Raw genomic sequence first — 23,292 nt, forward strand, 5'->3', positions numbered from 1 at the left:
TAGGCCACATGGCTTCCTCGGTTCACGTCATTCCTATGGCACGACTTGCCATGAGACTCACCCAATGGACTCTACGATCACAATGGATCCAAGCCATTCAACCGCTATATTATCAAGTCAAGGTAACCCACCAACTTCGAGCCTCGCTACAATGGTGGATAATCAAGGACAATTTACGCAAGGGCCTACCCTTCCAAAAACCAATCCCTCAGATAACATTAACTACAGATGCATCCACCTTGGGATGGGGAGCTCATCTACACACTCTTCAAACTCAAGGGACTTGGACAAAACTCGAAGCCACATATCAAATCAATTTTCTAGAACTTCGAGCTATACGTTATGCGCTGCATGCGTTCAAGGACTACCTTTCACACAAGACTGTGCTAATCCAAACGGACAATACAGTAGCCATGTGGTACATCAACAAACAAGGAGGTACGGGTTCGTATCTCCTCTGTCAGGAAGCAGCACAAATCTGGGACTGGGCCCTAGACCACTCAATGTTCCTGCAGGCCACTTATCTAGCAGGGATTCACAACGTCCTAGCAGACCGACTCAGTCGCCAGTTCCAGCCACACGAGTGGTCTCTGAATCCCTCCATTGCGACCAAAATCTTCCAACGGTGGGGACAACCATCAACAGATCTCTTCGCATCGCATCTGAACCACAAGGTGCACAACTTCTGTTCTCTGCACAAACAGAAGAACCACCCAGCCAAGGACGCCTTTGCTCGCCCTTGGAACTCCGGCCTACTATATGCATATCCTCCAATACCGCTTATCACCAAGACACTGGTGAAGCTACAACAGGACAAGGGGACCATGATACTCATATCCCCATATTGGCCTCGACAAGTATGGTTTCCCACACTGCTAGACCTGTCAGTCAGGGATCCAATTCGCCTGGGAGTAGCTCCCAATCTCATTACTCAGGATCAGGGTCGGTTGCGCCATCCCAACCTTCAATCCCTATCCCTGACAGCATGGATGTTGAAAGCTTAATCCTACAATCCCTTAATCTTTCAACTAATGTTTCTCAGGTACTTATAGCTTCCCGCAAACCTTCCACACGACGCAATTATTCTTACAAGTGGAAACGGTTCACTTTTTGGTGCAAGCAGAACCATATTGATCCTTTCACTTGCCCCACTACTTCTCTTTTAGACTATTTGTACCATCTTTCAGACTCTGGTCTTCAGACATCATCAATCAGAGTACATTTTAGCGCAATCTGAGCTTATCATAACAAGATAGGAGATGCACCTATATCCACACAACCTCTCGTCACTAGATTCATGAGAGGTCTCACTCACCTTAAGCCACCAATTCGGCCTCCAGCTACACAATGGGACCTGAATCTGGTTTTAACAAGGTTAATGCATACTCCTTTCGAACCCATAGATTCCTGTGACCTTAAATTTCTCACATGGAAAACTATTTTCCTCGTAGCCATCACATCAGCTAGGAGGGTTAGTGAGTTACAAGCACTTGTCACATACGAACCTTACACAAAGTTTCTCCATGACAGAGTGGTTCTCCGAACACATCCAAAATTCCTTCCTAAGGTAGTTACGGAATTCCACTTAAATCAACAGATAGTTCTACCCACATTCTTTCCAAGGCCTCACTCTCACCAAGGGGAAAGAGCTTTACACACTTTGGATTGTAAACGTGCATTGTCTTTTTATTTGAATCGCACTACATCCCTTAGAAAATCCAATCAGCTTTTTGTCTCTTATGATCCAAATAAGCCAGGTAAAGCAGTGGGAAAACATACTCTATCCAATTGGTTAGCAGATTGCATACAATTCTGCTACGAAAAAGCAGGCCTTCCTCTCCAAGGGCGAGTAAAGGCACATTCAGTAAGAGCCATGTCAACTTCAGTAGCACATTTTCGTTCAGTGCCAATTATTGACATTTGTAAAGCAGCAACATGGAGTTCTCTTCACACCTTTGCAGCTCATTACTGTTTGGACAAGGAAGGAAGACAGGATTCAGCCTATGGACAATCTGTCTTAAAGAACTTGTTTCCAGTTTAATCCCAACTCCTTCTACATCCATCCTGCTATATTCTTCGGCTGACTCATTTCTTCAACAAAGCATTCCGGTTACCTGCATGGACAATGACTCAGCCTCTAGCTTGCTAATCACCCATATGTGAGGACTAGCATCCTGCTTGTCCTGGGATAAAGCAAAATTGCTTACCTTGTAATAGGTGTTATCCCAGGACAGCAGGATGTAGTCCTCACGGAACCCACCCGCCACCCCGCGGAGTTGGACATCAGATTTATTATTTTATTTTGCTAACGCTTATTGCTACATACAAGACTGGAGTGAGACCCCTGTGGCAGGGAATATCATGGCATGCCGGGCATGCTCAGTAGCCTCAGGCAGCCAAACCAAAAGCTTCTAGAAACTTGCCAGAAGTTTTTTCCCGCTTAAGGGCTCCGTGAATGACGTCACCCATATGTGAGGACTACATCCTGCTGTCCTGGGATAACACCTATTACAAGGTAAGCAATTTTGCTAAAGAAAAGTTCAAGATTTCCCTGGGTATTATTCCCCTCCTAAACAAAGGAGACTGGTTGTGCTTCCTGGATCTCAAAGGTTTCATATAGCCATGTAGGCATATATTCTAATCTTAGGAAATATCTGTTTTACTCCTCATCCAGCCAGACCAGTCCAGATGCATGGGTTTTTCTTCACTGCCAACAGATGGAGATAGAGAACAATAGGTTTGCTGATGTCACTCTATATCAGATCCTGTGCTGGCCTTAGCTTGCCAGTATTCTCTCATCTCCAGCACATGGTAGCAGCATCTTGTGCTGTTGGACTGAAGTTTGGTCTAGGCTGGTATGGAATTGAAGGAAGTGACTGCTTCTGAGGAGTGGTCCTAAAAACTGATCCTGCCCTGGTTGAGCATAGCCAATCAAAGTCAGGGGGTTCCATATACTTGAAGTCTACTAGATGAAGAGGTATAACGTGTGGAATGATTTGTAGAACATTTATTATCCTTTTTGTTTGTTTTTTTGTTTTTAAGCCCTTGGCCTCCTTTTTCTCCCCTCTCTCTACCTGCCATTCTATTATTGCCCCTGGGATCCTCAGATTCAGTATTTTAAAAAGTTCTGGCTAGGTTTGAAGTCCGTCTCTGTGAAATAACATTATTTAAAAAAGAAAGAGGGGGAAGCCTTGAGTAAAGTGATTCTGAAGTAGCTTTGAGGTGGTCTGTATTAGAGGATTTGGATGATCAGCTTGAGATCCAGAGGGAAGTAAATTTCGTTCAGGTAGGTGAAGGACCTGATGACAGGTACGACAGAGTGTTTAAAGCATGACATCCTCTGCTTGGAGTGTAGCTCTAGCTGCGCAGTGACCAAGTGCTCCTTGTGCCAGCAATGTTTTGGGGAGAATGAGAGCATCAAGTCAGTGGAAGCCTTAGTTCTTGACGGGGGGGGGCAGTGCTGAAGGAGGTTGCCACCAGCGCTGAAGGTCATGTTTCTATGGTGGTCACTTGAACCTATAGTTAGCGCCAGACTCTGGCGACTTAGCCACATTACCATGTTATGATGAAATATAGTATAATGTAATGCTGCACTCCAATCTCGAGTATTTGCCTAAGATGATGACAGAGTTCCATATGAATGAATCAGTTATCCTGCCAACATTCTTCTTTCAGACCACTTGTTCAAAAAGGCAAACAAGCCCTGCACAGTCTGAATTGTAAGAGAGCAGTTTGCCTTACGTTTGGCGCAGACTAAAGCCCATAGAAAGTCCACCACACTTGTTTGGGACCCCAATAAGTCTAGAATTGCTGTAACCAAACTCGGTCTGTTATGTTATGTTGTTATGTAATAGGATAGCAGATTTTATCATCATTTGTTTTGTAGAGTTAAGCCCGCTCATGTAACTTTGACTCTAGAAAGGCATGTTAAAGCTCATAATGTAAATGCTGTGACTAAATCGGTGGCACATCTTAGATCAACTTTCATTGAGATTTCCAAGACTACAATGTGGACTTCTGTTCACACATTCAGATCTCAAAAACACTGACTCTGGATGTCATAGTAGGGTTGGTCAGTTTGCTTTCCTGAGTATTAGGGCTAGAAGCCAACTCTATCCCCCCAGGACCCATTTTTATTATTTTGGGATGTCTTCCAGAAAGTAAAAAAACACAAAATATGACAAGATTATTCCTCTCAAAAAACGTTTACTGCCTGTTTGTGGCTAGCTGCTCCTTGTCCCCCACCCCCCTTTTTTTGTTGGCATGCACCCCATTTCTGCTTGTTCTTTGAAAACAAAGTTGCTTACCTGTAATGAGGATCATTAGGAATATAAGTGAATGACGACAACCAGTGGCATCAATGCGAAGGTTTCCACAGCTGGTTGGAAAAACCTAGAAGGCCTTTCTCAATATGTGCAAAATTCCTTTGTGGCTACTGCTATGCAGGCCTCCTCAGTCGGTTGTCTACCTTGGGAGTCCTGCACATATCTAGAAAGGCCTTCTAGACTTTTCCAAACAGTGATGGAACGATTCTACATTGCTGCTACTGAATGATGCTACTGCATGATGATCTTGCTATCCGAGGAGTATACCTTTAACAAATAAGCAGTCTGGTTTTTGCCTTTGTTTACTTTTGTCTTGATGGTTGTAGTAGGCTTTTTCATTTTAAAGATAGTTTCCAAATCATATAAAAGCAAAATGATTTGTAATCTGTAGGTTCTAGATGTCAGTTTAATATCCTGTTGAATATCTTCCCCTGTAATGCAACTTAACTGCTGCCAGAAATTTTATTTTTTTACTTTTATGAGGAAAGATGCAACTGTTTGCAAACTAATGCTTGAATGAGAAAAATACTGTATGTATCAGTTTATTAAATGTATTTTTATATTTACTTTACAGCATTAACAGATAGGCAAGAAAGTGCACTGATTGAAATAATGCTTTGTACGATTAGACAAGCAGCAGAATGTCATCCTCCTGTAGGAAGAGGCACTGGAAAAAGGGTATGGCTTTAACTATTGAATATGTTTTATTTCATAATATTTTAGTGTCATGTTTCTTTAAATCAGTAGTAATTAAACTTTTATGAACTTATTTTCATTTTGTATCAAAATTAGAAGAATTTAAAAAAAATCTTAAAAATACAAACTAAAATATATTTTCCATTAAATACTGCAACCATGTCACTCTGTATTTAAAAATTTTACCTACTGGCAGTGTGATTGCAGTTGAGCCTGCAAAATAATGCTGTTCTCACTACAAGATAGAAGCTTATTCCCTTCAGAAGTGCAGCATCATTGGAGAGAGGCCATTGATATTTTGCAATCCTGTGGTCTGAAAGGAACCCTGAAATGTTTACAAGAAATTATATGAAAGTTTTTACTGAATTAATGGGTTTGTATTTGGATTAGCACAAAAAAGGATGACAAAACCCTGACTGGGTAATTTAAAAATGCCTGAATATATATCATTAGTAGTGATGCACCATATCTTAGATGTAGCCACTGACTTTAAATTTTCAGTTTCCTTACCTAGTTGCCCATAGTAATTTCCTAGCGTGTTTCAGATGGACTCAGGATCAATGGGTATAGTGTACTCCTGATAGCAGTTGGAGACGGATCAGATTTCAATCTGACGTCAGCCCCTAGTACATATACCCCTGCAGGAAGTGCAGCTTGTCAGTATTTTCCGTCTCCATAGCAGTTAGGGACTATCTGCACGCTCCCGCAGCGTTAGAACCAATTCAACGAAGAAAACCCAAATTTGAAGGAAAAAAAACCTACCTCTGAAGACGAGCCCCGCTCTCCTGCAATGATACCCTCGGGTCCCTCCCCAGTTGAGTTTTCCCGAGGTGATTTCCTTGGTCCCTCGGAGGTGAGCCTCGGTCCAGCAGCCGATTCGCGGCGAGGACCTAGCCCCCGATCCCGGGCGCGACTGAGAGGCAGCGGGTGCACCCTTGAGTGCGGCGGTGAAGGTATTTGCCCTCTCCCCCCGCAGCCAGAGACCGATTGGAACGAAACCGGGAAGCGCCGAAGACAAGGTAAGATAGAAATCTTCAGCGTTGACTCTGGTCTCCGAGGTTCGAGGAGTCGCACAGGTCGCCGGCCGGGATCAGTGCTTCCGGGTTGATCCGCCCTAGCAGGGCCAGGCCCCGGTTAGTTCCAAGGGTCTAGCCACGTGGAGACTCTCCGAGGTGGTCGCCATATTGGCCGTGTGGTCGCCGGCGCCATCTTGGCCCTATTCTCCGCTCGTTGTCTCGACCTGAGCGCACAAGACTAGCTAGGCGCACAAATTACATGTGCGCGTAAAGTTACACGCTCATAATCCTTGTGCGCATAAGTTACATGCACAAGGGCCGTGCACACAAGAGATACGCACGTCGCACGCCTTCCGGGCTGAGCGCATACCCACGACTTGGGCGCACAACTGTGTGCACAAACCACACGCACATCTTAGACGCGCAGGACCGCATAAGGGTTTACGCGCCGACAGCCATGGCACCATCTGAAACGGAGATAAAGGCTCAAGGCCTCTGCCCAGTATGCCATATCAGAGCCGCACAAAGCGAGGAGGCCAACGCTCTGTGCGCTCAGTGCGAGGAGGCCCTGGGAGATCCAGCCCAGAGCCAGTTCCACCCAGGGCCAAGTAATAGCTCCTCAGTGGGTACCCTGGACCTAGCTAATCCCAGTAAGACACCCCCGCAGACGGGGACCCCCAGGGACCCAATGCCCCTTAGCTTGGATCCAGCATCTGTCTCATTGATGGAGTTCTTCAAAGGGCTACACACCAAACGGAACCTCTGGCTGATCAGCCACATCTTCCGCCAGAAGACCTTTATGCCCCAGGCCCCTCGAGGCCTAGACAAAGGTTTCCACCGCCCAGAAGCCCCACCTATGGGGACACAGACAACTCTGAAGAGGAAGTAGATCCCCTAGAAGAGGGGGAACTCCCCCTGGGATAGAGCCTCACCGAACCATGAGACACTTCTTCACCAAGGACAGCTCCCTGACCTGGTCACAGACAGCCTGAAGGAGCTCGCTATCCTGGACCCAGGTGCTTCGAGGGAGACTAAGATGAATCCCCTGCTGGAGGGCCTCCGCCAGACCTCCCAGCATTTCCCTCTGTTTCAAGCCGTCCAGCAGCTAATTGACCTGGAATGGAGTGCTCCAGAGTCCACATTCAAAGGGGGATGAGCTATGACAGCCATGTACCCCCTGGACCCGGCGGCCAAAGACCTTCTCACATGCCCAAGAGTTGATGCCATGGTCTGCGCGGTCTCGAAGCGCACTACTATCCCAGTGGAGGGAGGAGCAGCGCTCCAAGATGCACCTGACCGGTGTCTGGAATCCATCCTTAGTCTTTTGACGTAGCCGCTATGTCCCTACAAATAGCGGCCTGCTGCACCGTAGTGACATGTGCCTGCTTATCTCAGACCAGGAGCAACACGCCTGGAGAAGTCATGGAACCAGCAGTATCATTCCTTGTGGATGCTGCTTCCGATCTGGTGCGCACAGTGGCCAGAGGAGTGTCATCAGCTGTGGCTGCCAGGAGATAACTCTGGCTCCGAAGCTGGTCGGCCGAATCATCTTCCAAAACTCGCCTCACAAGGATGCCCTTCAAAGGATCCCTACGGTTCGGCAGCGAGCTAGAGAAACTGGCCAACAAATGGGGCAAGTCCCCATTGCCGCGTGTACCTGAGGACAGGATGAAGAGAAACCTGCGACCCTTCCCCCGGTCCTCCAGGTGCAGAAGTTCACAGCGCTTCAATCCATACAGAAGCAACTATCAAGCGCCCCGCCCTATGGGCAGGCACCAGTCCTTTCGGAACAAGCACAACAAGAGGGCAACCAGCTCGGGTACAGGCCCCAGCCGTACCGCACAATGAGATTCAGCCGTCCCGTCCAAGGGAAGAAGCCATAGGGAGCAGACTAGCCCTATTCTACCGCAGATGGGTCGAGAGAACTTTGGACAATTGGGTCCTAGCCATCATTCGGGAGGGGTACTACCTGGATTTTCTGTGAACCCCTCCGGACAAGTTTGTGGAGTCCTCCTGCCACGACCTCTCCAAGAGGGTGGCAGTGGAAGCTACACTGACCAGACTACTGGCCCTCGAGGACATAACCCCAGTGCCTCCACAAGAAATAAATACTGGGCATTATTCCATTAATTTTATCGTCCCCAAGAAAGAGGGGATGTTCAGGCCCATCCTGGACCTCAAGTCGGTCAACCGCCACCTGAGGATTCCCTGCTTCCGCATGGAAACCCTACGTTCCTTAATAAGGGCGATACAACTGGGAGAGTTTCTCACATCCCTGGATCTTTCGGAGGCCTACCTACACATCCCAATTCATCAGGAACACCAGCGCTATCTACGCTTCAAAATCCTGGACCGTCACTACCAGTTCCAGGCACTACCCTTTGGGTTAGCCACAGCACCCCGGACGTTCACCAAGATCATAGTGGTGGTGGCGGCAACACTGAGGAAGGAAGGAGTCCTCGTACATCCTTACCTAGATGATTGGCTGATCAGGGCAAAATCACCAGAGGAAGAAAGCCACCAAGCAACCAACAGAGTCAAAACTTTACTGGAGAGCCTAGGATTGGTGGTCAACACAAACAAAAGTTGTCTACAGATCTCACAGTCTCTAGAATACCTAGGAGTCCGATTCGACACCAAAGAAGACCAGGTCAGCCTGACTCCCACAAGGAGATCAAAACTGTGGAACAGGTTACAAATCCTGCTGAGCGAACCTCATCCCACAGCATGGGATTACCTGCAAGTCCTCTGGCTGATGGCATTTACACTGGAAGTAGTGCCATCGGCGTGAGCCCACATGAGACCTCTGCCGCACTCACTTCTGTCACGATGGAATCCGCTGTCTCAGAACTACGCCGTACATCTATCACTCCCGGGCAGAGTCCGGACCCAGCTACGGTGGTGGTTGCAGGTCAGCCACCTGAGCTGGGGAACAAGGCTAGGACCCAGCTACGGTGGTGGTTGCAGGTCAGCCACCTGAGCTGGGGAACAAGGCTATCTTCCCCAACCTGGACCCTGCTCATTACAGATGCCAGCCTACGAGGATGGGGAGCACAATTCGAGGAGTTAACCGCCCAAGAGCAGTGGAACGCAGAACAGGCAGGATGGAACATCAATCGCCTAGATGCGGGGGCGGTCAGACTAGCCTGTCTGCGATTCGTCACAGACTTCGAGACAAAGCGGTCAGAGTAATGTCGGACAACGCCACAACAGTGGCCTACATCAATCGGCAGGGGGGAACCAGAAGCCAACAGGTGTCTCTGGAAATAGACCCCCTAATGGCGTGGGCGGAAGTAAACCTCCAGGAGATCTCGGCTGTCCACATCACCGGGAAAGACAACATCACGGCGGACTACCTCAGCAGGGAAAGTCTAGACCCAGGAGAATGGAAGCTGTCGTCCGCAGCATTCCAAATGATAGTGAACCGGTAGGGGACACCAGACATGGACTTTCTAGCAAACCGGTCCAACACCCAAGTACCCAGGTTCTTCAGCCTCAGGCGGGAACCTCAGTCCCAGGGGATCGTTGCCCTGGTACAGACCTGGCCACAAGGGACCCTATTATATGCCTTCCCGCCATGGCCCCTATTTGGCGCAATCATTCACAATATACAGCTACACAGGGGACTAGTTCTTCTGGTGGCCCCGGACTGGCCAAGAAGACCATGGTATGCAGACATGAGAAAACTACTGGCAGGGAACCCCCTACCGCTGCCTCCACACAGAGACCTGTTTCAACAAGGACCGATCCTCCATGTGGATCCAGCTCAATTCTCTCTTACGGCCTGGCCATTGAGAGGGCTCGCCTGAGAGTGGATACTTGGGGGCTGTAATTGACACCCTACTCCGAGCACGCAAGTTCTCCACATCTTTAATGTACATAAGGATTTGGAGAGTATTTGAAGCCTGGTGCGACGACCACGACATCAAGCCATGCTCAATTAAAGTTCCCGTGATCCTGGAATTCTTACAGAACGGGCTACAGAAGGGGGCTGTCCCTCAACTCCATCAAGGAGTTGAGGGACAGCCCCCTTCTGTCAATGCGGCCATCAAGGTGGCCGCATTGTCATGCTATGGCTCCAAGAGCGAGGGCGACAGCATAGCTTCTCACCCGGACGTGTCACGCTTCCTGAAAGGAGTCAAACACATCCGCCCACCACTAAAGGTTGCTGGTTCCGCTGTGGAATCTCAACCTGGACCTGGATTTCCTAGCAGGAACCTCCTTCAGATCCCTCCGAGGTCTGTCCCTTCGCCTGTTAACTTTAAAGACAGCATTTCTACTGGCAGTTTGTTCAGCCTGCCGCATTTCAGAACTACAAGCACTGTCCTGCCGGGAGCCGTTCCTCAGGCTCACCCCGGGATCCATCCAGCTACGCAGGGTCCCTTCGTTCCTTCCCAAAGTGGTATCACACTTCCATCTTAACCAAACCATCTCGCTACCATCGATGAATGATTTGAAGAATTCGGAAGAAGCTCGTAGTCTACGCCACCTCAACATCGCAGACTCCTATCTAGATATCTGGAAATGTCGGAACCCGTATGAAAAACGGACCACCTTTTCGTCCTTCACAGCAGGAAGAGACAAGGGGAAGCGGCCTCGCGGGCAAGTATAGCCCGCTGGATCAAGGATATCATCAGGGCGACCTATTTAGAAGCAGGCAAGCCACCGCCTCTACAGGTCAAGGCCCATTCTACCAGAGCCCAGGCAGCATCCTGGGCAGAAACAAGAATGATGTCACCCGCCAAGATTTACAGGGTGGCGACATGGTCCTCCATCCATACCTTCTCCAGATTCTGCCGTCTGGATGTTCAGGCCCGGGAGGACACGGCATTTGCAAGGCAATACTGAGTGGGTCACAGGCAGCCTCCCACCCGGTTCGGAAGTAGCTTTTATACATCCCATTGGTTCTGAGTCCATCTGCTACACGCTAGGAAATGGAGAAATTACTTACCTGATAATTTCGTTTTCCTTAGTGTAGACAGATGGACTCAGCAGCCCGCCCTTGGTTGCCGTCACACATGGAATTGCAAATGATTCAAGGGTAAGCCTCTTTTAGTTTACCTAGGTCTCCACCTGGCTGGGTGTCGACGCTTTCCGGTTGAGCTCCCTGGCGGTCTCCAGCTATACTCAATCTACCAGTTGAAATTAATCCAGTTAATCAAGTTATAACGTTTATATAGTTACGAAGTTATACAAGTTAATCAAATTAACCAATCGGTCAGTCAAACATATATCACAATGCTTTGCAAGTAAGAATACTGAGGATCTGCACTTCCTGCAGGGGTATATATACAAGGGGCTGACGTCAGATTGAAATCTGATCCGTCTCCAACTGCTAGCACGAGTACACTATACCCATTGGTTCTGAGTCCATCTGTCTACACTAAGGAAAACGAAATTATCAGGTAAGTAATTTCTCCAATAGGTCCGGGTACAAGAGCCATCATGCCCCTCTGTGCCTGAGACACCGAGGCGCTCTCCACCAGGATCGGTGTTGGAGACTGTGCCACCACATTCAAATGTGGAAAAGCCACTAGCGCCAGTCTTACCTTCTCCTGTGACAGTGCACCCAGTCCCAGTCTCCAGGGAAGAAGTGACTTCCATGATTCAACAGGCAGTCATTGAGGTTTTAAAAAATTGCAACCGATGCGGACACCAAGCCTGACGTCGACACCAGAGCCGTTAGTACTGGCACCTCTGCTCAGCAGACTCATTGCCTTAATCGGTGTCTTCCCACAGCCTGCACCGAAACAGTCTATGTATCCTTCGATAACTCCAGCTATACCAATTCCAGGCTCACCGGAAGAAGATAAAAGGGACTCTGATCCCTTACCAGGTCCATCGGGTTTACAAAAATCCCATAGGCCATCAATGCCTTCGATGCCACTTCTTGGTCCATCGCCCTCTCAGCCTGGTCTATCGGGCGATGCCAACCGTCGTTCCCTGTACGTACCAGGATCAGTCCAGACGGTGGGTTATGTTCCCCTTCCAGCAGATGGAGTCAGAATAAAAAACTCGAGAGGGGGCACTATATAAGCCCCTCCCCTTTCCTCAATCTTCAGTATTCTTCTGACTCTAGCAGATGTGAGCAGGGGACTCTGCGGTCCCCAGTGCAGGAGATTAGGTATTCTAGTTTTCTGTTTTCTTTTGCTTTTTTTCTCACAAAGGGATCAAGTAAATAAGTAAAAGGTATAATTTCGAAACAATTTAGTTTTCTGAGGAGACTCAGCAGGTTTCTGCCTTTTTGAGTCGTGAGGTGCTTGCTGCCAGGTCTGTACCTCGTTTCTTTTATTCCCCCCCTCCACCCCCCCCCTCCGTTTTTTCAGGGCACCCTTCTTTTGGTATTGGGGGAGGGTTGGGGAATTTTCTTGTGTTAAAAAACATTTTTTTTCCTCAGGTTTTCTTCTTGTACTCTCTGTATTCGGGCTGGACCCGGGGTGCATACTAGTGGTGCTAGTCACTCCACCTCCTTCCCCCATTATTTTAAATTAGTTTCAGCCGCTACCGACCCACGGTTCGCGAATCCTTCTCTCCGGACCGTTGGACGCCGGGAGGTTTAGTCCTTCGGCGCTCTCCCTGGGTCAGTGGGGGAGGGGTGGTCTGTGTGCCCGCAGCGTTTCTGCAGTGCGAATCGCATGCTCTTTTTCCAGTCAGTCCTTTAAAAAAAAAAAAAAAAAAGCCGAACAGACCATGCCACGCTCCTCTGAGTGTTCTGCTTGCAGCAGGCAGGCTGGTCGGCTCTCACGGGAGGGCCTCTGTGACTCCTGCATTTTTGAGGGTGAAGTCACCGAAGGACAGGAGGACGAGTCCGCGGTTCCCCGCTGTGAGGACCGCACATCTCGAAAACAGCAGGCCCCGTTCCCTCTGAGCGCGGGAATGGCGGCCATTTTGTTTTCAGAAGGGGAGGAATATACTGAAGGCCCGACTCCGGTGTTGCCCTCTGGCTCTGCGCCACTCCCTGGCCCGGAACCTGGCGGTCGTGGAGGGGAGCACTAGGATAGTTTTCCTCAGGGACCTCTGGAGTTTTCGCCCGAGTTCGTGCTTCTTATTCACCGGGCTTTCTTACAGTGCAAGTTTCAGCACTTGGAGACTCCTGGGGGACTCCCTCCTCCCAAACGGGCGCGTCTGGGATCGTCCCTGGAGGGGTCTTCTTCCCAGGATAGGGCGTTACCTCACGCAGGAGACCCAGGACCCTCCCGGGTCCTGCAGGCCCCAGTGGGTGGCCCCAGCAAGCCCATGACAGGGGACCCCCTCCCGGATGCAGAGGATGACCCCACGTTCACTTCTCAGGTGGAAGGGGATGACCCTAGGGTCCTACGAATTTTTCAGTATGATGAGCTGGATGATCTAATTCCTCATATTCTCCAGGAAATGGATATTGATGCTCCCCCAGAACCGGTAGCAGCCTCTTGTCAGGGCAGAAAGGGGGACCCTTTGCTGGCAGGCCTTCTTCCTCTGTCGAAAGCGTTTCCAACTCATCCCACCTTTTTGCAACTGATCTCTAGAGAATGGGATTCACCGGAGGCCTCTCTCAAGGTCAGTAGAGCAATGAACAAACTTTATCCTCTGCAAGAAGATTTTTTGGAGCTCCTCAGAGTTCCTGCTGTGAATTCTGCTGTTTCGGCCGTAACTAAGAGCACTACCATCCCGGTCACGGGCGGTACAGCGCTCAAGGATCTCCAGGACAGGAAGTTGGAGGCTTATCTCAAAAGAATCTTTGAGATTTCAGCATTGGGCCTCCGAGCGACCATCTGCAGTTCTCTTGCACAAAGAGCGGGACTCCGATGGGTTCAACAATTGCTCACCTCCCAGGTTCTTCCGGATGCTGAAGCTCAGCAAGCAGATTGTTTAGAATCCGTGCTCGCCTATGGAGCAGATGCCTTCTATGACCTCCTTCGGGTCCAGGCCCGATGGATGGTCGCTGCGGTCTCGACCCTTCGGCTTCTGTGGTTGCGAAACTGGTCAGCGGATGCCTCTTCCAAAACACGCTTAGGCTCGCTTCTTTTTAAAGGTAAGTTTCTCTTTGGAGAGGACTTGGACCAGATCATCAAGTCCCTCAACGAGAATGCGATTTACAAGCTTCCAGAGGACAGGCCACGGACATCTAGGTCCTTCAGCTCCACCAGGTATCGCTCCCGTACTCAACGACGATACCGTCCTCCCAGACAGCAGCAACAGCAGCAACAGCAGCATCAACAGTCTCTGACTTCTCCTTTTCGTTCGCAGACCTGGAACCGGTCCTTTCGGGGCCGCAGGCCCGGCAAGGGAGGACAGCCCCAGAGTTCTTCCTCAAAACTTTAATGATGCCAGGCTGACCTGCGATCCGATTCCTCTGGGGGGTCGCCTTGCCCGCTTCTACGGGGAATGGGCCCGAATCACGTCGGATCAGTGGGTCCTGGATATCTTAAGACACGGCTACGCCTTGGATTTTGTCCGCTCGCCCAGAGACAGGTTTCTTTTCTCCCCCTGCGGCTCTTTTCTCAAGAGACAAGCAGTCCGGCAAACTCTCGACCGTCTTCTCTCTTTGGGGGCAATTACCCCAGTATCTGCTGCCGAATTGGGTCGGGGTCATTATTCCATTTGTTTTGTGGTGCCCAAGAAAGAGGGCAATTTTTGGCCCATCCTGGACCTCAAGACTGTCAACCAGTACCTCCGGGTCCCACGTTTCTGTATGGAAACTCTACGCTCAGTGCTGGCGGCGGTCCACCCAGGGGAATTCCTCGCATCCTTGGATATAACGGAAGCTTACCTGCATATCCCGATTCACAGGGCGCACCACCGCTATCTTCGTTTCAAAATTCTAGGACAGCATTTTCAGTTTCAAGCACTCCAGTTAGGTTTGGCAACAACTCCACGGGTTTTTACAAAGATTATGGTGGTTATGGCCGCAGCCCTGTGCCGAGATGGGGTTCTGGTGCACCCTTACCTGGACGACTGGCTTATCTGGGCAAAATCTCGAACCGAGGGGGTCCAAGCGGTCAGCAAGGTGGTGCGATTACTTCGGTCCCTAGAGTGGATCATCAACTTTCCCAAGAGCAGTCTCTCTCCATCCCAGTCGTTGAATTTTCTGGGTGCGCGCTTCGATACCAGTCTGGGACAGGTGTTTCTAAGCGAGGACCAGGCACATGCCTTGCACGAACAGATCCTCCAGTTCCAATCTCTCCAGGCACCCACAGCATGGAACTACCTACAGGTACTGGGGTCCATGGCCTCCACCATAGACCTAGTCCCGTGGGCGTTTGCACATCTGCGTCCTCTTCAGTGGGCCTTGTTATCCCGTTGGAAGCCAGTGTTGCGGGAATTTCAGGAGGTTCTCCCAATACCAAGGCTCAGTCTCCGCTGGTGGCTGGTTCCTCGCCACCTAGCACGAGGGGTCTCCCTGGAGGTCTCAGACTGGGTGGTCGTCACCACGGATGCAAGTCTGACTGGCTGGGGAGCGGTCTGCGGAGCGGATTCCATTCAGGGCACTTGGACAGCGGAACAGTCCCGGTGGTCCATCAACCGTCTGGAGACGAGAGTGGTGCGCCTGGCGTTGTAGGAGTTTCTTCCCTTGATCCGCCATCGGGCTGTCAGGGTCCTATCAGACAACGCAACCACGGTATAGTACATCAACCGTGAGGGGGGCACAAGGAGCCGTCACGTCTCGCTGGAAGCGGACAGACTGATGCAGTGGGCGGAGGTCAACTTGAGTCGCCTGGCAACCTCTCACATTGCGGGCATGGACAATATACAAGCGGACTTCTTAAGCCGACAGCGATTAGATCCCGGAGAATTGGAGCTTTCCGAGGAAGCAATGAGTCTAATAACCTCCCGCTGGGGGACTCCTCACATGGACCTCATGGCCACGGCCGCAAATGCAAAGGCCCCTCGATTCTTCAGCCATTGAAGAGAATACGGGGCGGAAGGAGTCGATGCCCTGGTTCTACCGTGGCCTCGGAAGATCTTACTGTATGTCTTCCCTTCATGGCCCCTGGTGGGGAAGGTTCTCAGTCGCATAGAGAGCCATCCGGGTCCAGTCATTCTAGTGGCACCGGAATGGCCCAGATGGCCCTGGTTTGCGGACCTTCTTCATCTAGCGGCGGAGGGACCCCTGTGGCTCAATCATCTCTTCCACCTACTGCGACAGGATCCTATATTTTTCGAGCAGGAATATCGCTTCTGTCTTGCGGCTTGGCTTTTGAGAGGCGCAAGTTGAGATGCCGTGGATACTCCGAGGGAGTGATTTCCACTCTCCTAAGGGCACGCAAGACGTCTACCTCTGTCACTTACGTGCGCGTCTGGAAAGTCTTTGAGGTATGGTGCCAGGAGCGTTCTATTCGTCCGGTCTCTGCTTCGGTGACGCAAGTCCTTTCCTTCTTGCATCTGGATTTGGGGGTTAGCCTATAATTCACTTAGGGTACAAGTTGCGGCGTTAGGGGCTTTCCTGCACAATGGGCAGGACTCAAGGCTGTCTGCTCACCCAGATATTGTACGTTTTCTGCAAGGTGCTAGACATCTGAAGCCACCCTTGAGGCCGCCTTGTCCGTCTTGGAATCTTAACTTAGTACTTCGTATACTGAGCGGGCCGCCTTTCGAGCCTCTTAGGTCAGCTTCTATCAAGGATCTCACCCTCAAGACAATATTTCTGGTGGCTATCTGTTCGGCCCGTCGTATTTCGGAGCTTCAGGCGTTGTCTTGTCGGGAGCCATATCTTCACTTTACTGACGAAGAAGTGTCTTTGCGCACGGTCCTGTCATTCTTACCAAAGGTAGTCTCGGCATTCCATATTAACCAGTCTGTCGATTTGCCTTTCTTCGCTTCGACGGAACCCAGGGAGCTCCGCAAGCTTGATGTCAGAAGGTGTCTCCTTAAATACCTAGCGGTCACCAACGAGTTTCGTCTCTCGGACCACTTATTCGTACTCTGGTCGGGTCCTCGGAAGGGTCATCTGGCCTCCAAAGCAACTGTTGCCCTTTGGCTCAAAGGGGCGATCTCAGCCGCATATCTTGGGGCCGGGAAAATTCCTCCAATTTCTGTTCGGGCACATTCACTTCGGTCCCAGGCGACTTCCTGGGCGGAAAGTTCTTTGGTATCTCCCCAGGAGATCTGCAGGGCGGCCACGTGGACGTCTCTCCACACCTTCGCACGCCACTATCGTTTAGATGTCCGGGCGCCAGGTTTGGATTCTTTTGGGGATAGAGTCCTTCGAGCTGGGCTGTCTGTGGCCCACCCATAGTAAGGGAAGCTTTGGTACATCCCACCGTCTGGACTGATCCTTGTACGTACAAGGAAAAGAAAATTATTCCTCACCTGCTAATTTTCGTTCCTGTAGTACCATGGATCAGTCCAGATGCACTCCCTGTATTTTACGGGGTTTTTCTTTTCTCAGTTGGGATTGATGACTCCGCTCGAAGGTCAGTCTTTCTGTTATTTCTCTCTGTTTCCTGGGATTTTTTTCCAGTGTTAGTTATGGTTCACGTTCTGTTGGCAAGTTCCCTCTGGGGTAATGTTTAGTCAAATTTCACTTTTTTGGTCTTGTTTATGGGCTTCTCTTTACTTGATCCCTCTATCTCCTCTCTTGTTGGCTTTGCTAGTCTAGTTTACTGAAGATTGAGGAAAGGGGAGGGGCTTATATAGTGCCCCCTCTCGAGTTTTTTATTCTGACTCCATCTGCTGGACGGGGAACATAACTCACCGTCTGGACTGATCCATGGTACTACAGGAACGAAAATTAGCAGGTGAGGAATAATTTTCTTATTCCCATTGGTGCCATCGATGCCATTCGATTCCCCATCGAAGCCTTTTTTATCTCCATCAATGCCAAAGCGTTTTCTTCCACAGTACACTCTGGATCCACTGGGGTCACGTTTCCAACCCCACTACAGTCCTTGGGAGGACATTGATACAGACATGGATACAGAAGACCTTGTATCTGAACCTTTTCCTCCAGAAGAAAGAAGAAAGTCCCCACCAGAGGACTTTTCTTTTGCAAATTTCATTAAGGAGATGGTGGATACCATTCCTTTTGAGCTAGTTACAGAAGAGGACACCAGACATAAAACACTGGAGGTCCTCCAGTTTGTAGATGCACCCAAGGAAGTCATGGCTATACCAATCCATGAAGTGCTCCTAGATCTCCAGCACCACCTATGGGAGCATTCCTGTTCCGTACCACCTGTTAACAGAAGAACGGACGCAACATACCTGTTCCAACACACACCAGGTTTTCAGAATCCACAACTGCCACACCAGTCAGTTGTGGTGGAATCAGCATAGAAACAAGCAAGGAGGCAAACGCCTCACTCATCTAGTCCTCCAGGAAAAGAGCAAACATTTCTGGATGGGTTAGGAAGAAACGTCTTCCGGTGGTCCATGCTCATGTCCCATATTGCGGCATATCAATTATATATGACGTAATATCAAAGACATTTTTGGAAACAAGTACAAGACATAGCTGATAATCTTCCTCATCAACAGCAAGTAACACTCAACGCCCTTATTCAAAAAGATCTGGAGTCAGGCAAGCACGAAGTACGAGCAGCATATGACTCTTTTGAAACTTCTGCCCGTATGTCAGCTGCTGGAATCAGCGCATGAAGATGGGCTTGGCTAAAGGCTTCGGATTTAAGGTCAGAAGTATAGAAAAGACTAGCAGATCTCCCATGCACCGGAGACAACCTCTTCGGAAAGATGATTCAAGACACTGGGATACCATCTCAAATTCACAATGATACCCCCGGATTCCCCACCCATTCTACTGTGGGCAGCCAACGTCATAACATCTTAACTTCGGCTAGAACTCTCCACCCTGCTGATTATCAGGGCTGTCGAACTCGTTCCCTGGTCTCAACAAGGCAGAGGGTTCTACTCCCACTATTTCCTAATTCCAAAGAAAACAGGTCGGGGGGGGGGGGAGGATTCCAAAGAAAACAGGTGGGGGGGGGGGTGTGCTGACATCACCGACAAGCATGGCCACTTAGAGTGAGAGCTACCAGCGAAATTTTGAAAACCTGGCCTGAATCAGCGGCATCCATCTCTCGTTCACAACCCATCTCTCCTACATTTGGTGAGCTGACACCCACAATGGCTTACAAGCGAAAAACCCTGATTTAACGCAATTTTCCTACCTAACAATGGGCAAAGACCGTGGCGCACTTACCCCGGACCAGGCCGAGAGCGGGGCCTCCAAGGTGGAGCCTGACCACGTGGCGCCTGCAACACTGTCGGAGCTAACCTGTCGCTGTGAGTTAAGAGAATGATTCATTGAACTACGGGCAGACCTTGAGCAACACAAGCAGGATTTCCTACAGTTGATTGCTGATGTTCGTGAGGATCTGGCCGCCATGGGGACAAGAGTTGATGAACTCGATATCAGAGTGGAACAGCAAGAAGACTTATTGAAAAAAATGGGAGACTAACAACAACAAAACAGATCGGAACAACTTACCCTCGCTGAAAAGGTAGAAGATCTGGAAAACAGGTCACGTTGTAATAATATCCGTATCCATGGCATTCCGGAGCTACAGGACTATTCTAATTGTCGGGAAGTGGCACTGAAAATTTTCAGCGTCATCATGGCGGGGACTGAGGAAAGGTTGGTGGGCGCAGCGGAGCCATTATCTTTTCACATTGAAAGGGCGCACAGAACCCAAGGCCCCAGAGTGGCGGAGAGGCCAAGAGATATGTTGATCTGCCTGCAGACCTATCAGGAAAAATCCCTGCTGTATGCAACAGCGAGCAAGCAGCTAAAATGGCTTTGGGAAGGCCATAATATTTATATATATAATGATCTGACAGCAATCACATTGTGCAAACGCTTTGAAATGTGGGCTGCAACCTCTGTACTACAGGAAAACAATATAAGGTAGTGGTGGACATTCCCTTTTAGTCTTATGTTCACAGTGGAAGGTGTTTCGTACCGAGTCAAGAACTTATGGGACTCACAAGAGGCTTTTCACAAGGCGAACCTACCATTTACACTTCCTGAAACCAGAATGGAGGCTGTGCCATATAAAATGACAAATACACCGCGATGGCAGAGAATGGGAAATACTAGGCGATTGGAGCACCAGAAGTGGACACCTCGGGTCACCCAGCAGAAGGATGGTGGCTCAGCGGTGCGCTGATTGGAGAAATTAACTCCCACATAGATTTGGATTCACAGGATGGATGGCTAATACTACACATCACCGAGTGCCTTTGCAACATCTGAAACCTACTAGAGACTTGGCATATTTACACTGAAGTTAATGGCTGATTCAGGTCTGTGACTCAGTCTGAGACAGTTATGTTATGGTTGCAGGGAAGTGGCTTACTTGTTGGAGTGACAGACCCCCCCAAAGATAGGAGGTATCCGGGAGTTGGATACAATGGATAACAGTGGGATGGGGGAGGGGGAATATCCATGAGCTCAAAAGGGATATTATTTGTTATAACTTGCCATGATGTACACTGGGGCATGTATAATGACAGGGGAGGAAGGGATGGTAGCTTGTAGACTTACTGGGGAATGGGATGGCTCTAAAACTGTTGCCCTTAATGTTTAGGGCCTTAATTCTCGCACAAAGTGGCAATTGTTGCAGCGTGATCTTCTACGCCAACATGTTGACATAGCTATGGCCCAGGAAACCCACATGCATAAGCGCCACGAAAGGCTATTTATTTATTTTATTTGGTGCTTTTCTATACCAGCATTCATGATACAATCATATCATGCCGGTTTACATGGAACAGGGGAACAATGAACTTTAAATATTCACATAGCGAAGAGAAACAGAAGTTACAATAAAACAGGGGTGCTGGAACTGGTGGAGGAAAGACAAAGAATAAGTAACTCAACGGAAGTAAAGTAATTATTTACATTGTGTTGAATGTATAGTTATGGTTGCTATGGTGAATCATTGAGTTTCGGGAAAGGCTATTGCAATTTAAAGAGTGTCCCAGTTATTATTTAGCTGCTAGTACAAAAAACAACAGATATACCGGGGTAGGAATCTTTATTGCTCAACAGGTCACTTTTGAATGTTTGTCACATTTAGCGGACCCATTTGGTCGTTATCTTTTACTGAAAATACAAATTGATAGGAAAGTGCTCACTTTAGTTAATATTTACACACCAAACAGGGACCAGGGCCCATTTTTGCATTCTTTGGCAGATATCTGCCCCATATCCCTTACAACAAGGAGTCCAGCAAAGCTCATCACTGTCCTCCACTCTGTTTAACGTCTACCTCACCCCACTCTGCCAGCTCTTCTCCAACCTCAAACTTAAGTTCTTTCTCTATGCTGATGATGATCAGATCATCATCCCTATCCACAATTCCATCTCCGATGCCCTTGAGCACTGGGAAAAACTGCCTTGCAGCCATCAATTCCCTGTTCACCAACCTCCACCTTGCTCTCAATACGAACAAAACTGAACTCCTACTTATCTCTTCACACTCTTCCCCCTCCTCCCCACTACCCACTGACCCTAAGCTCAACCTCCTCTCAGCGCAACCATTTGTGAAAGACCTTGGTGTCCTCCTTGATCACCAATTAAGCATGAAGAACTATGTTAATTCCATCCTAAAAGCAGGTTTTTTCAAACTCAACGTACTTAAAAAAAACTTAGACCACTACTATACACCCAAGACATACATCCGTACAGTAATCTAAGCCACATCTCTTCCAAATTGGACTATTTATTTATTTATTTATTTATTTATTTAGCATTTTTCTATACCGACTTTCCAATAACAAAATTATTGATCAATTCGGACTACTGTAATTCACTCTTTCTAGGGCTCCCTACTCCATGATAAAACTTCTAAAATGTTACAAAATGCTACAGCAAGGCTCATTGCAAATACCCGCAAACATGAACATATCACGCTATCCTCAGAGAACTACACTGGCTTCCCATACTCTCTCGCATTCACTACAAAACCCTGACTATAGTACATAAATCCATCTACACCCACAATTCTAAATGGCTTGACATGCCGTTCAATGCTTCCAGGCACCCTCGACCCACCAGAACTGCCAACAAAGGCACCCTTCTTGTACCTTCCCTTAAAATAGCCCATCTCTCTTCTACACATGACCGTACCCTCTCAATCGCTGGCCCCACACTCTGGAACTCCCTGCCTCCTAACCTGCACCTTGAACCATGTGTGATCAAATTTAAAAAGAAATTAAAAACTCTATTATTTGGACAAGCCTATCCAGATTAGATGTTCCCCCAGCAGTTAACCCCCGCGTCACCCCCTTTGTGGCTATGCCTTCCTTACATTAAGGATAAAGTTGCACGGTCAAGCTACCATATGTTATCCTCATGTTATCCTTATGTTAGGGATCAAGTTGCGTTGTTAATCTATTTTTTCCTAGCTGCTCTTTGTTACCCCTCTTCCCAGTTCATCTTTCCCTGTTGACATGTATTTTCTATATCTAATTGTTCGGATGTAAACCGGTATGATGTCCACTACTAATACCGGTATATAAAAGTTTCTAAATAAATAAATAAATGTACTTAAAAAGGGCTCCAGGGGCGATCCGGGAAACTACAGACCGGTTAGCCAGGGATACTGTTCTAAGCATCAAAATCACAGAAGACATAGAAAGACATGGTTTAATAGAACAAAGTCAGCATGGCTTTACCCAAGGCAAGTCTTGCCTCACAAATCTGCTTCACTTTTTTGAAGGAGTTAATAAACATGTAGATAAAGGTGAACCGGTAGATGTAGTGTACTTGGATTTTCAGAAGGCGTTTCATAAAGTTCCTCATTAGAGGCTTCTAGGAAAAGTAAAAAGTCATGGTATAGTTGGCGATGTCCTTTAGTGGATTACAAACTGGCTAAAAGACAGGAAACAGAGAGTAGGATTAAATGTACAATTTTCTCAGTGGAAGGGAGTGGGCAGTGGAGTGCCTCAGGGATCTGTTTTGGGACCCTTACTTTTCAATATACCGTATTTTCCGGCGTATAAGGCGACTGGGCGTATAAGACGACCCCCCCTTTTTATACACATTTTTAAGAAAAAAAATAATTTTACACTCAAACAGGAGCAACCCTATCTATGAAAGGGCAACACTACAAATACCGTATATCAGGCCCTAAAAACCAATACACCTCTTATTAGGAAAACAGAACTAGCAAGCAGCTAGAGATCCCCACACAGAAATAATTGTAAAACTATACTAATAAGCAGAATAAATGTTTCAAAACAGCTATGAACAGAATAACATCCAACAATTAAAAACTCATAAAAACTATTAAACATTCTCCAAACACCAATAA

At 48.4% G+C, this 23,292-nt stretch overlaps 1 protein-coding gene across 1 annotated transcript in view; it reads left to right on the forward strand.

The window, feature by feature from the left end:
• STAG2 (stromal antigen 2) overlaps window positions 1-23,292 on the forward strand; it is a 1,172,735-nt gene that overhangs the window by 665,313 nt on the left and 484,130 nt on the right. The window contains 1 exon segment of the mRNA XM_029607875.1: window positions 4,900-5,003. Coding sequence (XP_029463735.1) covers window positions 4,900-5,003 — 104 coding nt within the window.

This window comes from Rhinatrema bivittatum, chromosome 6 (assembly GCF_901001135.1).
Source record: "Rhinatrema bivittatum chromosome 6, aRhiBiv1.1, whole genome shotgun sequence".
Classification (NCBI taxonomy): domain Eukaryota; kingdom Metazoa; phylum Chordata; class Amphibia; order Gymnophiona; family Rhinatrematidae; genus Rhinatrema; species Rhinatrema bivittatum.